This window comes from Dermacentor albipictus, chromosome 3 (assembly GCF_038994185.2).
Source record: "Dermacentor albipictus isolate Rhodes 1998 colony chromosome 3, USDA_Dalb.pri_finalv2, whole genome shotgun sequence".
NCBI lineage: Eukaryota > Metazoa > Arthropoda > Arachnida > Ixodida > Ixodidae > Dermacentor > Dermacentor albipictus.
Window position 1 is genome coordinate 158,825,506 of NC_091823.1, and position 20,285 is coordinate 158,845,790.

At 43.5% G+C, this 20,285-nt stretch overlaps 1 protein-coding gene and 1 long non-coding RNA gene across 2 annotated transcripts in view; one reads left to right on the forward strand and one right to left on the reverse strand.

Moving 5' to 3' along the window:
• Window positions 1-9,033, forward strand: LOC135908682 (uncharacterized). The gene is made up of 2 exons (XR_010566389.1): window positions 1-544; window positions 8,739-9,033. It is a non-coding gene; the product is annotated as an uncharacterized lncRNA (long non-coding RNA).
• Window positions 2,815-20,285, reverse strand: part of LOC135908681 (transmembrane protein 18-like) — a 26,753-nt gene continuing 9,282 nt past the window's right edge. The window contains exons 3-4 of the mRNA XM_065440533.2: window positions 11,361-11,509; window positions 2,815-8,551 (exon numbers count right to left, since the gene is read on the reverse strand). Coding sequence (XP_065296605.1) covers window positions 8,429-8,551; window positions 11,361-11,509 — 272 coding nt within the window. The 3' untranslated portion in view covers window positions 2,815-8,428. The remainder of the gene's footprint in view (window positions 8,552-11,360; window positions 11,510-20,285) is intronic.

Consider the following 20,285-nt stretch of genomic DNA (forward strand, 5'->3'; position numbering starts at 1 on the left):
GATGAACATCTTTTTATTTAAGAAGGAAGTAGCAAAAACACGGCCGGAAGTGGAGGATAATTCCGTAATTTTGAATGATGCTTTGAATGAATGTGAATGGACCTCGTTTCGTCGGGTTTGCAGTGAAATGGGGATCAGGAATTGCCGCATAGCACCCCAAATCTTCGAATTCACCGGGTTGGCCTAGGTCGCCGGTTCGAATTGTCCAGTCAAATTTACATTGGAAAATACGGGACTACAGAAAACCTTTGAGTTATCTGGGATTTCGAATTAACGAGGTTTTAACGTACATTTCTTTGTGAACGTTGGGTTAACTATTTCGGCACTGGTGCTATGTATTGACAAAATGCATTTTGTTTCACTGTGTTTCACAGGCGCAAATGGCGAGAAGGTTAATTACATGTGGCTGCTTGTGAATGCACCTAAAATTGCACGCCGCGCAACAGAGAGCAGTTGCCGAAGCGGAGCAGTATCTTCACAGGTAGTGGTGAATTCAGCTGGTCATGGCCTCCGAAATCTTGCGGTGCGCAAGCTACCCGATTTGGTAGGTCATAACTGCCCAATGCGCTGTTGGAGCTGTGTGTCACGCACTCGTACTGACATGTTCTATGCCACGTATGGCAACAGCAGTGATCAACTTGACTAGTGGTATACAGTACCTTGACGTTAACAAAGAAGCTAGAGAACAAGTTAAGAACCGTACAAAGCATGATGGAAGAAAAATGCTAGGTGCAATGTTAAGAGATGGGAAGAGAGCGATGTGGATCAGAGAGCAAACAGGGATAGCCTAGTCGACATTAAGAGGAATGAGTGGAGCTGGGCAGGCCACATAATGCTTAGGGCACACAACTTGTGGACCATTAGAGTTACAGACTGGGTGCCAAGGGAAGGGAAGTGCAGTCGAGGATGCTAGAAAATTAGGTCTGTGGGATGATAAAATTAGGAAATTTGCATGCGCAAGTTGGAATTGGAGATAGCTGGGAGAGGCCTTTGCAGTAGACATAAAAATTGACCGATGATGATGATGCAATACTACTACTAAGTGCCCTCTTGCTGTATAAATAAAATCCTATTACACGCATACACCAGATGCTGTGGGTGCGTGGCGCGTATGTGCGAGGGTGTCGAGAAGGACGATGGCTTGATGCGTGCCGCCTTCCCATGCATGCAAAGAAAGAGGGAGCGTGCGGTAACGTGATCAAGCGTGCGTGCCTATGGGGAAGGGGGACAGGTGAGCATGTCGTCTAGCCTGGCTGTGGCTGCGTATGGCTGTCAACACGGGTGAGCGCATACGTGACCTGCATGCCCCAACTTGAAAGTAATCTGCGGCGGTTGCAAACGTAAGGCAAGCCGAGACGGCTGGTGGCTTCACGTGCACCGTCTACTCGTGCATTTACTGTACTGCTAGAGGTCGCAGAATCAATCTCGAGTTTTGAACATGCATGCGTTCAAGTGAGAGGCAGACCAAGCGTTCACTCCCTGCGCTCTTTATCACGCCAGCATTGTGGCAGCGAGTGTTCGCGGTCATTGAGTGAGCTCTTTTCATGCTTGTATGCTTTTCATGCATGCCACCGTGCTTTTAATCTAATTGAGAAGAATCTTTTTCTGCAACTCACACGACCGATAACACTACGAACCTTCGTGCAGTACATCCAATATTTGCTATCGCTGTAATGCTTTGCCTTTCCCGAAATTTCGGACGCCCTACTGGATCTCACTCCACTTCTCAGACATTATTACACACACGTGCAACATCGCAAATTTACAACAAACACGGCGGCCGTGAACGGGAAGTTGTCGCCTGTCGCCTTGCTTTCACACAATTTTAAGGCGAAGGTTTCTTTGCAGCATCTCGATGCTGCATTGGTCGCACTGTGTGCAGAGTGGTCCGCCGATAGCGTTGTCCTACTGCAAATGACAGCAACAGCCGCGGTGATTGGCTTTGTACCGCCAATGTGAACATATTGTCCACACGGCAGTACGTTTGGTCGCCAATTCTCAAATTCAACAAGTAATTTTTTCTCCAACTGAAATGAAATTGCCCAAGAGTGTAGAAAGTATTATAGCCCTTTCCATGTAAGAGAAATCACTTGGCAACTGTACTTACAGTAAGGTGGAACCTCAGTACATCGAAATTTCGTTATAAGGAAGTGCCGATTTTAATGACTTCGTTATATCAAGATTTTACCTGTGTGTGTGTATATATATATATATATATACATATATATGCACACATACACCTCAGACAGAAAGTGCGCTAATGAGCAGAGTGCCGTGGACAAGCTGCAGAATGAATAGGGGTGGCCAATATTGCTTGCAGCAGTGGTGTTCTAGTGTATCTTATTTTAGGTGCTAAATAGGATTAAAAGCTGCATTGCATTATGTGTCTCATGTATCCCAACTACTCATTAGATTTGGCAACTACAAGTATACAAAACTGGGTCAACTGACAGGCTTCCCGAGTTCAGCAGCAGCAACTGGAGATGAATTTGGCAGCATTCTCTAGAACTGGCAACTATAGGTTTGCTACGATTGTAGATGCCCTGTCTGCGCAATCAGCACGAGTGAATTATTGTGTTTTGCAAGCAGGCACAGTTCTCGTCTTGCAGGATGCAGAGGTGAACTGAATTTCATGTGCAAGCGTGGGCAAGCATGCCGAATCGACTATGGTCCATTTCAATAAAGATAATGAGCAATTAGCCACTGGAATAAGGCAATCGGAAACTATCCAGCTGTGGTAACTATGCCTGTGCCTGACCAGTGTGGAATGGACAGGCTGTTATCTACCAAATGAAATGACACACACACACAACACCACAAAAAAATATATGTATATTTGGGGCAAGGCCTCCACTCTACAAAAAAAAGTGCTGACTCAGTGCTTCGCAAGAGAGGAAGCATGTGCGCGCTGCTCTAGAGACGTATGCATATCACAGCTACAAGACTGTCTAAAGATGATAGCAAGAGGCTAGACAGCAAGGACAATACGGAAGAAGAGGGCATTAATTTACCTAGACAAACTGTGTCACTTACTTATGCCCTGAGCACACGACATAGGCAGTCCATTAGAGGAAAGTACACCTTGCACTAATGACAGGTGGTTGAAATGAGGGTTCTTGAGGCAAAAATGCTACAGGTCTCCACAGCTGATGGTGTTTGTGCAAGTTACGCCAACCGAACAAGTTGGATGGGGCAAATCTGCGCTGACTGTACCAGAGATTGTGAGCACTAATGTAGCTTTGCTAGAGAGGCACACCTACCATGTATGCTCCTAATGCAAAAAACGTGCACTAGACGGGGCTACACATCTAACGCTTCAGCACTGTTCCAAGACTAGCTGGAATGATCCTACGTGAGACAAGATACACATGTCAATCACCTCTTGTCTTTGAATTTGAAGTGCTACTTAGAAGACTTTTTCCAATAAATCTAGATCATTATGGTCAGTTCAGTGGCAAAGATAAGCTTTTAGTGAATAGCAGATTTTTGTTAACCCTCGCACACTTTTTTTTTTTGCAGACTTCAGAATATTTAACAGACTTCAGCAGATTTTGAATCTTGATTGCCAGAATATTAAATGGCAACAGTGATGTATTGCAAAGAAAATTTCTTCACACAAACCTTCTGGCACATCCTAAACCACAAAACACTGCTTGTCAAAAGTATTCAATAAGTTTTTTCTACCAACACAAATGAGTGCCCAAGTACACCTGCCTTTCCTGTATGTTCAGCATAGCTACATCCATTCTTGTTTGAAGCCTTAAAAGTAGTTGCTGACCATGTATGATCCTTTTTCCCGTTAAACTTTTCAATAGTGAATAATTAACAAACTTCCGACAATTTTTCATGCGCTCTAGTAAATTTTCAATGATGGCTAACTGATTTCAAATAAATTAACAGCAACAGTGTGCAACACCAGGTCACAAGTGAACGAAGCCACATTAGTTGGTGGCCAAAGCTCGGCAAGTTGATTGCCAGCTAAGCTCTCTCACAGCAAGATGGGGAACATGAAGCACACGGGATGCCTGCTCGACAGGACACAAATAAATTTACCTTAGAAATAGACAAAAGACAGCAAGGCAGGTCCCTGGCAAGTAAAGGAATAAGCACCACTCGCCAGCCACGCACACCCATGCAGTCTCCGAGAACACCCTCGCTCACAGGCTGCATGTCGGATATCACAGTTCTCTCCTACACACTTTCCCATTGCGGACTGTTCTGAAGTGAGCACTCCAGAGTTCCTCCCACATCCTCCATGTTCTGCATCACACTGCTGGCAACGCGCATACACACAAGGCTGAAGCACAACTGAAAACACAAAGCGATGAGCATCCGGGACAGATGCTCTCGCATATCATATGCTGGGCACATTAAGATTAAGCAGGAGATTAAGCAGGATTAAGCCGAGCATGCTGCTGACACCTGGAATTTTCTGGTGGCCCACCACATGGCAAAAAGGTGCACAGCTTCAACACTTACAGATTTCAGAGAAAGGTGCTTCCCTGCACAAGACTTGAGCATGAGAAAAGAATGGAAGCTCTTTCTTTCTTTTAACAGGTCACAATGAAAATCAAAGCACAGTACAAGGGCTAATCAATTGGAAAAAGTAGGATTCAGAGGAAGAGAACAGAGAACTGCACAGCTGTTTGTGCACTCTGTCCACAACAGAGGCATTTCAAACTGCATTTTCATTAAGGCGTTTTTCAAAAGGATGCGACACTTCTCGTTCATGGTGGTCCCCAAACACCTTGCCAACAGCATTTAACAGCGCAAATGGCAAAATGGCAGACACACCGCGCAGCGTGTTTGAAATAGCTGGTATTTTTGAAACAAACGCTAGCTTGAAGCTGGCATTTACCTGTTGTCTGTGCTCCTTTTCGTCCTCAACTTTTGCACTGTTAGAATACTGCCAGCAAGATGAACCAACTCGCAGATCAAGGCATTAGTTGTCCCAAACACTCTTCCGTGAAGTGTCCTAAACACCCTGGAGTGAGCACGGTGCCCTTTGAGGAATATACATACTTCAGAAAGAATTTAACAAAAGGATCCAAGGGCAGAAGTTGAAATGGCAACATCGACGTGCCCTTTTCCTTCTCAACTCAACCGTCTACCTCTGTGGGGGCGAGGCCAGTAGCCATTCCACCTAGGTTACACTTATTTCAATCTGAAGCATGTCGACCGACAGTTCTACATCTCCAGTTGTTTGTCGCTAGCCTCCACTGAAACAATTCAAAAGGGTCCCCACAGGACCCAAGAACTCCTGCTATGTTGAGATATGGCTCCCAACAACTCCAAGAGCAAAGGGGTCTTAGCTGGCAGCCAGGGTCAATGGGTGCATTTCAAGCCAAGTCTCTGACAAAGCTTGCGTCAACTGCAGTTCCAACTGTTACGAACATGGAAGGGTCGACGAGACTACGTGCGCTTGAGCACAACAAATTGGTACTCAAAACTAATCAGGTCCTATGTCAGCATACAAACAATAATGAGTGCCGCTCCTGATTTGTTCAAGTGTAGTCTTGACCCAGAAGTGCGCCATCCTCAACCTAATTCGAAACAATGTTTTCGCTTACTGTGACCAGTTCCATTTGATTGAACAGATTTCAAATGCGATATAACTAAGTGGGGTTCGCAACTTTCAGTATAGTTGTGCAAATTCCATACCTGCATCGTCTAAGCAATCACCCAATGGCTGGCAACTATGGGCTGCTGCCTGGTAATGTCGATTCACAGCCAGCCAGTGGTTACAAAGAAGATGAGAAGAAGCCTTCTGAGAAAGCTAAATTCAAATTCAACTTTTTTTTTTTAATGCGAGGGCAAATACCTCAGCGCATAAATTCTACTTATAAGCTACACATACCCTCCTGAGACCCGGGATGCATTTGGGTGCACAGATTTTTTCCAAACTTTCAGAATAAGTCAGTAGGTGTATGAAGACGAAAAGTGTTAAATATTTTTTTAACAGCCCTGATAGTTTCAGCTCAGCGCGATGTCCAATATATTGGACACTGGGATGCTACCCGGTCTTTTTCACCCAGCGCGCACGTAATGTCATACCGCAGATATTTCGCTCAAACTCGTGTGCAAAAATATTTTAATAACTCGAAAGGCAAAGTAGTGAATAAAGTACAAAAAAGAGCATTCCTCTGCTCAACAAAAATTTTGCTCTTGTGTTCACTTCCTGTGGGCAATTTCAAAACACTTTTTGTTCCTGGGTGATGCCGAAGAGCCGACATTTGGTGAAAAAGGTTTGTTTCCATGTCGCAGCCATGTAGTCTGCAACGGGCAGCGTTTGCAGTGTCAGCCAGCATTGAGCAGTGGGTAGTGCTCTTTTTTGGGGGTTCTCGAGGAGACAGTCGATCCTGCCTTGATGGCGGATGCAACTCGGCTTTGTTCTCACTCTTCGTTTCATCCTGCTTCTTCCCTTGAGCCACGAGAGTCTAAGCAACAGATTGGCGGAACTGCATAGATTTGAGTATTTCTTTCCCCTGTTTCTTTAGGGAGCGTATGTCCCGCGTGTACTGCACCCAGGAGTTGCTGAGGGCAATGTAGAAGAGGTGAAAGATGGCTCTGACTGTCCACTTGTTGACGCGTGCTTTTATCCTGTAGTAACTAATCATTTGGTCTGCCTTGTCAACACCCCTCATGTTGACGTTGTACATGCGCACAATATCTGGTCGAGGGACATCGATATGTTCGGTTCTTTACGAGACCACCTGTGACAGGTGTCTTGCGGGTCCTAGCCATGGATTGAAAAAAGAAAGGTTATCCGCTTAATTCATCAGACACGCGAGGCCGGTCCCCTAAAGAAAAAAAAGCGACGCGATTTCGTCCACAAGCCGCTAAATGCCAACAGTACTCGCCTGCTGTTCATAACAAGGCCATCTCAAAAGCGCGGTCTAAATAACCGGGTTGAGTCCTAGCGTCCAACATAATGGACACGCGAAATCAAAGGAATCGTGAAAAAAAGTAAGCGCGCCAAAAATTTAAATTTCGTATTCTGCGGTTATGCTGTTGTATTAACTTTATTATAAAATCAAAGATATGCCCTGAAAGCAGGTAGAAATACGAGAAACAGTGCTTACTTCTCCGGCAGCTGCCGTAAAACGCCGCGCCGCTGAATGCCGCCATTGTGGAATTGTTTCGGCAGGAATTTGAACGATGTATTTTCATCAATGCTGCATAGATGGCGCAAGCAGGTGTCCAATAAGTTGGACAGTGTGGTTTCATGAGGATGAAAGCCTTGTGACAGAAGTGCTGTCTTATTTCTTAATGTCCAATATATTGGACAAATCCCCATAGCGGGGACTCAGGAGGATACAAGCACAAAAGCTTGGCAGAGGTGTCTCCATGCTCCACCCACGGAATGTACATATTCACCAAACCCAAAGTATGGTTCAGGTACCTTTTAATGTATTCATGGGCTGGCAAACCTTTCAATATTATTTTACAACCAAAAAGGTTCCCGACAACATTAAATTTTATTAGCCGTCTAGGAGCCAACACTGAAGGCCTCAGCTTAGCCGAGGTTATGCAGTCCTATGCTCACAACACGGTCTGAAAGTGGGTCAAGTGTTCAATAGGCAAGAACCACAGAATGACAAGACTTTCTCGAACTTGACTGGAAAATTGAAAGCATATTTAGCGCCAGCAAACAAGGACGGAAGGGAGACGACAACACAATGCGCTCCCGAACTACACATTGTGTTGTCGTCTCCCTTCCGTCCTTGTTTGCTGGCGCTAAATATGCTTTCAGTTTACCAACACGCCCAACAAATGGCAATTGACTGGAAAACAACGGGAAGGGGAAAAAATGTATCTCTTTCATTTCATTAATACCAATATAACGAAGTGTTGAATGCAAGCAAAAGGCTGCCCATTGTACCAGCCTGTCACTGAGATTTGTGGCTAAAATCAGCTCTGCTGGACAGATGGCAAAAACTCCAATAGCCAGAGAGCGCTACTCAGTTTTTTTCGTCACTGCAATGCTCGGCACGTCCACAGCATATAAGACGAAAGATAAAAGAAACTGCAGTTTTCTTCGTGGCAAGGGGCATCGCATCAAAACATTGCGGAAAAGTAAAAAAGCAGGAGAAATTAAATCCCACGATGACAAACACAACCAACAGAAAATGTTCCCAACATTACACTGAATGCCACATGGCAGAAGACACCAGCATGAAACCACGACTCGACTTTTCATGATCGGCAACGGTGAGCACCATTTCAACGTCCGTCACACCTTCTGCGCTTTGGCTGCACTACGTGTGTGCTTGTTCGAGGCAACATGTTGCAGTCACACACAAAAGTTCAATGGGAGAGGTCGAGACTGGGGTCAAGAAGAGTGCGGTGGTGATGCAACAGTAGGGGGCAACCACCCTGCTTTTCCAAGCGCCACAGGGTAGCCCTGGGATGGCAGCACAGACTGGACTCAGTCGCCCTTGCTCCCCTTAGAATGGCTCGAGTTGGCCGACCGCTGCCGGCGGATCTCTTCCCGGAGCTGGGCTTGCTTGATTCGGATCATGAGGTTCCCAGACGTCCACATCCACTGACCCTGCATGGTTAAATTACGCAAATTGATAAATGCTCAAATGCAAATTATGCAAACGCACCTACATGCAGGCTGTGCATAGGCTATTAATGGAAAACGTCTCAAAAAGCTCGTGCGCAAAATGTTTTTCAATCCCCCCAACTACGAGTGGAGTAAATGCGATGACACCCACCTTTCTATCTTTTTTTAGTCTCCACCAGCGTGCTGGAGGCTACACAGCGCAAAAACCAAGAAGGCAAAGCCACGCCCAAAAGCTGAGTGTCGTGGCACCAAAAGGGCTTGTCATGGTACCCCATGGTGGCTGCGATGGATTACGATACGCAGCACGCATCTTCTATCTCGGAGGCCAAGCGCAGCAGACACAGCTATGCACAATTGCGGTGTGTAGGCTAGCAGCCCAAAGATAAAATGATTTTTATGTCTTTTTGAGATTGCAAACATGTAGCATATATGCTCCATGTATTTAATAAAGATTAGCAACTATGTATCGTTAAGAATGCTCTTGCGGTGGGTTTAGCTGCTCGTGATTATAATGCTGCATGACGAAATTGTGGAAGCGAGAGCAAGCGATTTTTTCCGTTTCTGACATGAGATTGTAAATTCCCTACAGCCTGCAGTTCGGCAATATTTGGTTTGGATGTTCACAGCAGCCTTTATGACAGATTGGCAACATTCTCTTACTATGTTCAAAGAGTGTTTCAGGGCTTCTTTAAAGGACGCAAACACAAACGTCTAAATCTCAATTTAAAACAGAAGCACAGAAAACAGGCCAAACATGGATTTGGCCTCCATTTCTAGCATGATTTGAAGGGCTGATCCCTTGGATATATTTTAACAGGAGCACACTATGAAACAATAAACACAAGAAGTGTTCACCGAATCAAGTTAGCATGCTTATAATAACTATATTTTAGTTCACTGTCATGGATCTGTACTTCCATTCAAGGAAAAAAATAAGTGGGGGGGGAAACAGGAAAAAGATTGTCATACTGGCTTCTCAGCACTATATATTGCATCACTCCGCGAAGGGAATTTGGCTCCAAGGGTCGTTGCATGAAAACCATAATGAGTGTGTTTAACTCTTTTCATAACGCGCCCATTCAGCATCGTTATCCCACTAACTATGGTTTGAAAGGCCGGTTTCGAGATTTTCCGCGCCCCTCACGGACACACTATTCTTTTGTTTCCTAAGCAGTTTGCCTTTTCCCCATGAGGCGTTAATTTTTGAACGCACTTCCAAGTTTGGCGATTGCCACAGCAGCAAGCAAAAATGGCCGCCTCTGGAAACAGTGCGCGCGCTTCGAAAGATTGCAGATTTCTTGATTCCGCTACATCGGAGGCTGATTTCATTCATGGGCCGACCAGCAGCGAGTCTGAGGGTGCCGACTTTTCATCTAACTTTGAACCTGAGACCGATGAAGACGCAAGCCATCCCGGAACATCGAAGGCCACAGCCCGACAGGTCATACTAGTGCTTGCACTTAAATTTTTGTACAGAATAACTGTTCAATGAAAAAGTTTGATTTTTTTAGCGGTAGTGCCAATTAGACGGCAATGCATTTTGTATACCTCATAATTTTTGTGACATTTTTTCCTCAGTCGATACAAGCATGTTTTTACAAACTTTGGCCAATTTTGTCCCACAATCTTGATTTTGGCAATTTATATCTTTTTTACGGCATACATCTCGTTAATAAAACTTTGATGTGTGAAAAGTGCATTCATTCTGCCTTTTGTTTATGTATTACATAATATATTTAGTGCAGTAGTCCCTCAGAAAAAAAATCTGGCGTATCCTACAAAAGACACCTATTTTCCCCATGGTAGGGAAAGAGTTAAAGGAAATACTGAAGCTCAGCATTGTGACCCTCACACCAAAATAGATATGCTACCTCTGGAAAGAAAATCTAAAGTACACAAAAGTGGCAGTTGCAAGTTCAGAGAATACCAATATTTTGCAGAACACCTTTGAAAAACACTCCATAATCAAACAAGCAGTTTCATGTAAATGCTCATTAAACATTATGAATCTTGCCTGCTTTAACTGGTCTATCATGTGCAGTTTCAGAATTGCAATAACTATTTATGCAGCTCAGTTATGAGAGCTGTAAACAAGACTCCTCTTTTTTTCTTGCTTGACTGATATGAATACATTTATATGTTTTTGTAAACATCCGATGACCTAAATGAATTATCTACTGTTCCCACTACAATTTAGAATCTCCAGAATTCATAATTTTTTCTTAACTTGGCATCATATAGGCAACGAAATTACTTGTGCTTGGACAATAAATGTTATAGCTTTCTTCACTTCTCAGCATGGAAGCATTATTTACTTAAAAAAAGACACATCAAAGATAATGAAAATTGCACCTTCTGCTGCCATTAAGAGTAACAAAAGTTCATAGTAATCACACGATGCAGCCAGCTGGGGCACATCTTTGCTCGCAGAGCATACGAGTAGCTGATATTTAAGAGTGATAGGTACAGTAACTAAGAGGTAAAGAATAGGAGGGGGGGGGGGGGGAGGTACTGCATTGCACTGCTACTGTCTAGCTACACCTGGTGACACCCGAGTGGTAGTCAGCAGTAGGGTTCGGTGTGAAGGGAGGGGGAGAAAGGACGCGCAGAGGAGGAGACTGAACAGGATAAGAAGAGAGGACCTTTCACAAGCTGCTGTGGACCTTTTACAAGTGTGAAGGTCCATGTGCTCTCATGACGAGTTCAAGCGCGACATGTCGGGCTAGCTGTACGTATAGACTCAAATTGCGACTTTAGAGGAGGCCAAGAAAGAATGAGGGGGGAGGCTCACCACCATGATGATGCAGTTGAGCAGCAGGGGCGTGGAGAACACGAGCGAGATGAACATGCCCTGGCTGTCAAAGTACTGGTGGCTCGAGAAGGCACGCCAATGCCGCGCGGCCAGCTCGTTGAGTGCCTCGGAGAAGTAGACCAGCAGCACTGCGCACACAGCGTAGGGACATACGAGTCATCACACAGCACATCCTTCACCACTGAAGTTCAGTTTAAGCACATTCAATGGTAAAGTGCATCCAACCCCTGACAATCAAAAACATAATTTATTTTGCACTCCCAACGAGAAAGAAACTGCCCTACGGCCAAATCTATTGGAATCTTGTTACAAAAAAACTCACTGGTGCCACTTTTCCACATTGCCAACACAGTATGGCTGCAAAGCCGATTAGAAGAGCGAGTGAGTAAATACAGAACTAGAAGCTTTTTCAGCAAGTGCAGATGCCCAACAGTGAAGCACACATGAGCACTCAGTACACTGAACATTATAGAAGGCCCAAACCATAGGAGCAATCTATGTTCCATCAAGTGCGATGACAATGCAAACACCTTTGAAGCCTCTTCAATGGCCACTGGCTAGCAATGAATCATCTGTAGATTTAATGCGTCTGATGTGTGCACGAAGTGCATTTGCCAGCTATTAAGGTCTCACAGACTACTATCAATTACAACTTTACAGCATTGGTGATGGTGAGTATGTGCTCTTCCATCCTTCTGCATCAACAGTAATAAAGAAATTCCTCGCGATACTTGTATTTTTACTGTAAACAGACGCATTTCTTTTCTTTCTATGAAGCTGGGTTGCATCAGGGCATGTCAGAGACACTGAACCTGCAGGCCTTTCTCGTGCAGAAACTGCAGGTGTGCCTTTTGTTTGCATCATCCACCCCTGCATATTTATTTATTTATTTACAATACCTGCATGCCAAACTAGATATCTTGGAAAAGGGCTGCAGCTGGCATGGCTTTCCCCTCCAACACCTCACTTGCACAGATGTACTGAGCTTTTTGGTATGCGTGTGATTACAATTTTCCAAATGGACTTTGCGTAATATTGCCATGGGGCAGAATTAGCGAAGCAAACAAGCAAAAAAGGTGTATATAGAGGTTATTTACGAGCTGCGACAATGTTGCATACACAAGGTGACTGCCCGAACCAGCCCTATGTTCTTCCCGCCAAACGGTCTTTGTTGACAGTCAACTGCGACTTCATGCACCATGCCCCACTGCTCCATTACAATGTTAGAGGTCAACATAATACATGATGTTCATTTCCCATTCCTGCATTTCACGCTGAAGCCAGCCCAACCACTCTGCAACTGAGCTCTGCAATAAAGTAAGTCAGCCTTTTGATGTCCCAGGGTGAATGGAAATCTGCATGCCATTTGGCATGCCAGGAAAAAGAGTGCGCAGCAACCGGGATATGTGGTGATGGTGCCATGTCCCAACCTGTTACTGGGACGCACACTCATGGCTTTATCTGTACCAATGGTCAACATGCTGGTCCCTCAGGCCATACTGAGCCATAACATGCTAAAAGCGAATAAAAAAATAAGTGCTTAATCTGTGTTGCAAGACCCCTGTAAAGGAAGCTAAGGGTTATGAAACAAGCAATGGTACGGGAAATATTGGGAATAATGTTAAGGGACAGGAATATAAAAACTGTACCTATATAAATTGATCTAATCGATCGACAGTTTTAATACGAGTTGTTAAACCTTTCCGCTGGAATTATTTTACAAGCAACATCACGCACTGTGTGAAATGACGACTGACGTTTAACTATTTGGCAGATTTGACAATTTTTTGCAGATTGGGAAGTCTGAAAAAAATTAAAATTTGACTGGAGGTATCATCGAAACTAGCCTCCAGTGCTTCCAGCATCTCTTCAATAAAAAGAAAAAAAAATTTCACTTTGGTCAACTCGGCTGCATAATTTTTTAAATGACAGCAGCAGTGAAGACCCAGAAGCTTCCTTCTGACTCAATTTTCCAATCTTACGTATAGGCTCTTTAACTATGTCTGAAACAACCATAGAGACTTGCGAGTTCATGTTGTTTTGATAATTATGTTAAACAAGCATCACATGCAACTTTGTTTTCCCCACCGTGGGTTGCTTTTACCCATCAGCGCTTCAACAGCTCATTTACAAATTATTACGAACAACACTTCCCATTATGTGGGGTTTTCACTCGCACAAAAGCACGGCAGTCAACTTCAGAACAACCTTCAAACGAAACTTGAATAGATGTCTGAGCTCTTATATGCTTGTTGAAGTGCCCTTATTCATTACTGTACAATATCCTACAACACTCCACATTACAGTACAGCACTGTACAGGAACTGAACAAAGTATGCAAAAGTTCCAATGTCAGTTGAACGCACACAAGGCAACTTTGCTTGTATAGGAAATATGATCGAATGCAATAAAGTGAGATGAGGCTAAAAACAAACCAAGTTCCGGCTGCAATTAGTAAAAACAAATGTTCCCTGTACAATAGGAACTTGTTTGTTTCACATTTGTGAAGCTACTGTTTTCCTGCATGGCATGGGCATCACTATGACTGGTACTGACTCCAACAAATCGTCATAATTATTTTGTGCAATCCGATTTGCAAAATTTTGGAAATGGGAACAAGGGGAATATTTTATACATATAAGATTTTTTTTTTTTTACTGTCACTACTTAAAGTAAAAACAGCAAATTTTTACTTCCATTTGTGTTTCTTGAGGTGCTTCTTTGAAGTTTCATAAAGAATTCTAAAAAATTGCCTCATCAATTATTACTGCTTGCATCCATTCAAACATCAGTGATCAGGCTATAATTTCATGTATCACAGTACATGTTGCCATTACTACATCTTGAAATAAAATGTTAAAACATAAAAGCTCAAATATGAACACATTTAACGAGAGTTAGAGAGAATAAACTCCAATCAAAAATTATTTTTGAGAAACCCGGCGTTTCGGAGCCTGACCGGCTCCTTCTTTAAGGGTGAAGTGGCATGAGGTGGCATAAACTTTCCAACTTTCAAACTTTATTTCGCATTTTCCTTTGCACAGAAAAAGAAAATGCAAGGGCAGGAACAAAAAGCTGCACAATCGCAGCTTGACGAGGTTCCTGTCCCCTGTCTTTGACAAACAGTTGCAGAATATTCACAAAGAAAATCAGTTACATATGTGCAAAAACAATTTCATATTATACAGATATTGATATTCACAGCAGAACATTTATGACATCTGTATACATATATTCGCATGCGCATCTACACCAACCCAGTATCTATACATATTTGCATCTGTACATGTAGGCATACATCTGTATACAGAAAAAAGTGGATGAAAACGCTTTAAAATACCAAAAATTCAACTCAATGTAATGGCAATGTTCAGCGGAACAAAAAAAAAATGCGGAACGATGGAAAAGCGAGGTTTGGAACATGGTAAAAATAAAATGAATAAAAAAATAAAAATAAAAATGGCAAATGTTATTTATAAAATTTCACCATTATTAATTAAATTGAATTTCAGTACCTTTCTCGTAATAGCATTTAGTTTGGTATGGGAAGCCTGTGTCACATTTAATATTCTCGGCACCTGGTACTGCAATCGCCTGAAACCATAATTTGTTCTTGTGAAAGGTAACGCCCACTGGCTCTGTTTTCGGAAATCATATAACGCTTCCCTTGATTTGACTAAGTTTGACTAAGGCGCAGCAGTGCTTGCGTGCGTTTTTCTACGCTTTGACAGGTGCACAGAGACTTTGTGCAGCCCTTCGAAATGGGCGGCGGGAAGTGTTCCCGACGAGTGATTGATGTTTTTCTGATGTCTTTTGAATGTTCTAGGACTCCACACAAACACTGTAGTGTAGAATGAATATACAGAAATTATGCAAAAATGTGGGTAGCTGATATTCTAGCCAAGCTTAAGAGGAAGAAAGGTTGGGCCGGTCACATAATGCGCAGAGCAGGCAACTGGTGCTTGATTAGTGACAGAATAGGTGTAAACGGAATGGGTAGGCAGTTGAGGACAGCACAGGGTTAGGTGGAGTCGGACTAGGAAATTAGCAGATGGGGTCAGCTGTCGCAAGATTGAGGTCGCTGGAGTGAAAATAGTAAGTAGGCTGATGACACACTATACGAACACGAGATAGTGCGGGGAGATTTTTTTCCTTGCTCTGAGCGAGCCAAAGGGAGTCAAGCGATTGTGTGCTTTGAAGCATAACCTTTACACTACAGGCGATTACCATAGTCTGCCACATGATGAAATCAGACCAAGGTGGGTACACTAGAAAAGTCAGTGAAACTCCCGGTAAAAGCAGGCCCCCCCCCCCGCCCCCGCACAATTTCTATCTAAGGGCTTTCAACAGCACTGAACCTTGCAAACTTGCAAACTCTGACATCTAGTAAGTGAACTTCAACATCAGTGATGTTGCGCCAAAGAAAGAACAGGTAAGCCTTTTTCTCATACGTTTTGTATCCAGCCAACTGCTCAAACACTGCTCACCACTCGACACTAACAAAATGAACAGAAGTAAGAAATAACTGGCACAAAAATACTGCCCGACTTCCTGCTGCACATGCGCGCCTCATTTTCTGCAAGGATCCGGGATTTGCCACCGGCGCTGCCAGTTATACAGCAGCTGTGTGCACACCAAAAAATAAAAAAAGAAAGCCTAGAATGAAACAACTGGCCCAATGCCAAAACAGCTTTATGTAGAAAGCATGTAGAATATGAAAGCATTGCTGCAACTGGAGCTAGCTATTGTACAGAGCTGGATTTGAGGCGCGTTGGACTCAAAATGCTATCATGCACTTTCCTTGTCACATTTGGCTTCCCGAAACAGCACCCAAGAACCAAACAGCAGACACAAAACAAGGCACACAAGCGCACCTTCTGTTGCACAAGAATTAATGATGCACACACCTAGGACAAACGATAAGGGCAAGTAAGAGCACTGCCCACATATTCTAGCCCTTTTTCAAAGAGAAAAAAGGCTGCTGCTGTCACAATTCCTGCTCTTTCAGTTACTCCATGCAGCGTGTCCCCATAACCACCTTTCCTTTACTGTTTTAATTTGGGTCAATAGCAGCTCCACATCAAATGGTTGCCACGTGACGATATTTGCAGCCGAAGAAACAGCCTTTAAGCAACAGTTACACTGCTCATAAGCAAACTCATTGATATGCATAATATTAATATATTATGTCCTATAGAGGACTTTAATATATTAGGCGCATTCTCATGCATGCTATAGGCTAGACTTTTGCCACAGCAAGTAATGATAAGCTGTCTGATAGCATGAAGCGAACAGACCTGAGATGCGCACATGCCAAGAAAAAGGTGGAAAGCAAGAGCCAAGACAAATGAAGAAAGCTACTCACAGAGCCCAAATTCCTCAATAAACCCTATTACTTGAACACAAAATTGAGAATGGGCACCACTTGTCAGATGTGCTAATGCAACAAGAGCCCCGCACTTATATCAAGGCCAGACAGGTCGGCCTCGCCTAGGCGGCTGCTCTGGCTTGCCACACCTTGCTCCCGGAAAGGGGAAATATTAAAGAGGGTTTTGAGAGAACAAAATAGGAGTGGGAAGCAAGTAGCAGAGCGATTTGTACGAGCATGCGGATGACAGAATTAGTAAAGGCCACAAATCAAGATTACTGCTGCGCATGGCACAAATGGCTCGACAAAAACGAGCTGACCTTGCATTAAAGGTTTTGTACCTGCAACAATGATGCTTTCACATGCTCTGCTGACCTTGCTGGGTGTGTTGCAGCTGGCACAACCTCGCATACTAAGTCCGCAACACTAAGTCAAACTAAACAGGCAGCCAACACTTACACGTGTGTTGTGAACAAAGGCCGCATTCCAAGGCAATCACTTTGGGAGATGTTTTTCATTTCATGAGACTTGGCATGAGTAGCACCGAACACATTGGAATCCACAGTCGTCAGTGTTTCTGGCACAGTGCAAAGACAATGCACTCGGCACTGCACGAAGAATGCTGTTGTCTATAGATGCCAATGCATGTGATGGTGTCATAGAATACGGACCCGGGCCACTTTTATCAGAAATTTATCTTTGTTATGCAAGACGCATCAGACATTGGATGGTAACACCTTCAAATTCCTGAAGGGGCCCCATTTAGCATCACAGATTGCAGCAATGACACAGCCAGTCTAGCTAATTGTACGTGATTAGGAAAGGACAGATTTGGTTTGGGTAGTATAAAAGAAAATCCACCATGAGCCATTTTTTGTATGCCTTTCTTGCATAAGAAAGGACTAAAAATTTTGGTTGGGTCATGAAGGCTTTGCATACATGTATAAATTCAATGAGCAATAAACATCCAGCTTAAAAGAGAAAACATATTAAGGTCATCACACAATGGCATCAATGTCAGTTTGGGCAAGTCTGGTTTTCACAAGTAGTTTCATTTGTGAATAAGTGATAATTCACCATGGAACAAAAGATTAGCAAGAGTATGTGTCTGTCCAAAATAGTTTCTTTTAGTTTTTAAGCGAACTTGCCCAGGTCAACGTAACAGCGCAGCAAGCATTTCGCTGTGGTCAATTCTCCTGCATGAAAGGCCTCACTGTGTACAAACATGGTTGGTTTCCCGTACATTAAAATGGCCACTAGCACTTAAAACAGAATCGCAATCTTTTCACACAATCAATTTATTTTATTGCATGCTTGAGATACTTCCAACAAGGTGTCCACTACATTGGCATTTTCAAATTCTCTTATTTCTCCAGGACTTTACTGACTATTTTCATGAGAATTCCTTACTGGTCTATGACAATGGACATTCAGGCACAGGGAAAAATGAAGGTTTATAGCAGCCCATAATTTTCAATGACTGCTATCAGAAAGCTGCTAGTAAGTTTGGATACACTATCAGACTTGGTTTAATCACACGTTTTGTGATATTCTGACCGCCCGGCCAGGCCCACACTCGCAAGGCCAGCAAAAGACGCCACTCTTCATGAATTGCATTGGTTCAGTTGAAAACTCGTCCTCCTCCTGACAAACCACTAGCTTCGCAGTAACTATCGTAAGTATCCATTTTTCCGATTCAAAGCAAAAGGGAGAGAAATTTTACTTTCTTTTCTTCCCCTGAACTGACAAGTTACATGGAAAGTCAAGGTCTTGCCTGATTGCAGACACTGTGTTTGAAGCAAGGCTCAATTAGGAATAAAATTGGCTCATGTGCGCAGCAAAGAGCACACACATTATGCTACAGACATTGTCATTTAAGTTAAAGTTTCCATTTGCCAACGTGGCACTTGAATTCAAACCCACAACCGCCATTAAGAGGGCTGTTCAGCCTAAGTGTTGCCTCGACCTCCTGCACCTTAGCAAGAGTGACAAACACAGAAACAAGCTACAACAGAACAATGGGATGAACAGCACCCTTCCTCAAACGCAAGAAAGCTGGCCCCATGTTAACAGCCCATTGTGTGCTACCCCGAGCAGCCTACAAAGATTACTTGGGAAACAAACATACATGATGTGCAACCACGTGGCTGAGCAAAAACGCTTGCCTCAAGCAATCAAGACAAAACTGTTTGCTGGGATTCGTACAACGTGGCTAGCAACAATCACTACATTCACAGTGGCGGCAATCTGCGTGCTCCATACTAGTAACAATAATGCTGCCAAAAGGTCCTGAACGGCAACTTGAGATAACTTGAACAAGCATGAGGCAACACAGAGGTATTGTAACTATTTAGCACTCCAACATTCAGCAAGGCATCTGACACTGCTCTAAACCGTCTTTCATAGTCATCTGTGCACTTTACAGGATACTAAAAAAAACACTGCGACACAACCTATCACTGCAACCCTCACCCTCCTCTCTCCACAACCTTCACCAAATGTATGCACGCCTATGGTGTGCATACATTGCAGTTTTTGCATTTCTTGCATTTTTCTGTGCATCTTGTCATCGGCTACCCATTATTGAGAATGTGCCAGCATACTAGGGCAAACCAACACTGACAGACAGGACTCAACAATCAGCACTGGCAAGAAGTCTGATGGGGCTTAGTTCATTAATTAGTTAGTCAATTAATTCCCTTGATCCTTCACGTTTCCTCCTCTTTCACCCCCCACCCCACCCGTGGCAGATGGGTGGCAGGCATACGGGTTTGCACCTATCTGTCACGCCTAGCATGCCACCCAGGGCGATACCCCTCTTTCTCTTTACTCCTCTACCATCCCCTCCCTCATTTCTTTTTTTTTTCTCTTCACGTTCAGTAAACATAAAGCTTATTATTAACAACAATTCAGTCATGGCCTACACACAATGTTAGTGGTAGGCCAGTTACTCACATTCTAGAAACTTGTTTATAAAGGCTTGTATAAATGCTACACATCAGCACAGGCATGTACCACACTTTGCCAAAAGTTCACGCAATCCAAGAGTGAAGAAGAAAAGGAGCTTCTTTGCAGACTGCAGCCTAAAAAGGTGCACCGTAACAGTGCACACTGCCTTCAGCAAGTGTGTGAAAAAGAATTTTGTCTCACTGCCAATTATTGTGGTTGATATAAAGTTTTTAGCCATGCATTGAAACCTACAAGGAAAATGCAAATGAAACGTAGTGGAAGCAGACAAGAACACAATTACATGTCAGTAGCCTCTGGCATGCATTGCTATGTGGCAGGTAAATCTGCACAATAATTACTGCTTCATGAACAAAGTCACCTTCTTGCACAACCTCTGGCACTTTTTGGTCCAATTAAAGGCCCCTTTCAGTTTCATGATTTCCACACAACTGCAGATGAACAACTCAGGGTTCCACATGGTATGAGCGAGTGCCTTCTAGTAGAATCCACAGACTTAAGCTCGTGATGTGCGAGGCTTAACATTACTTTGAATGAACACTGTGCCCTTTGTTAGAGAAAGTATGTTG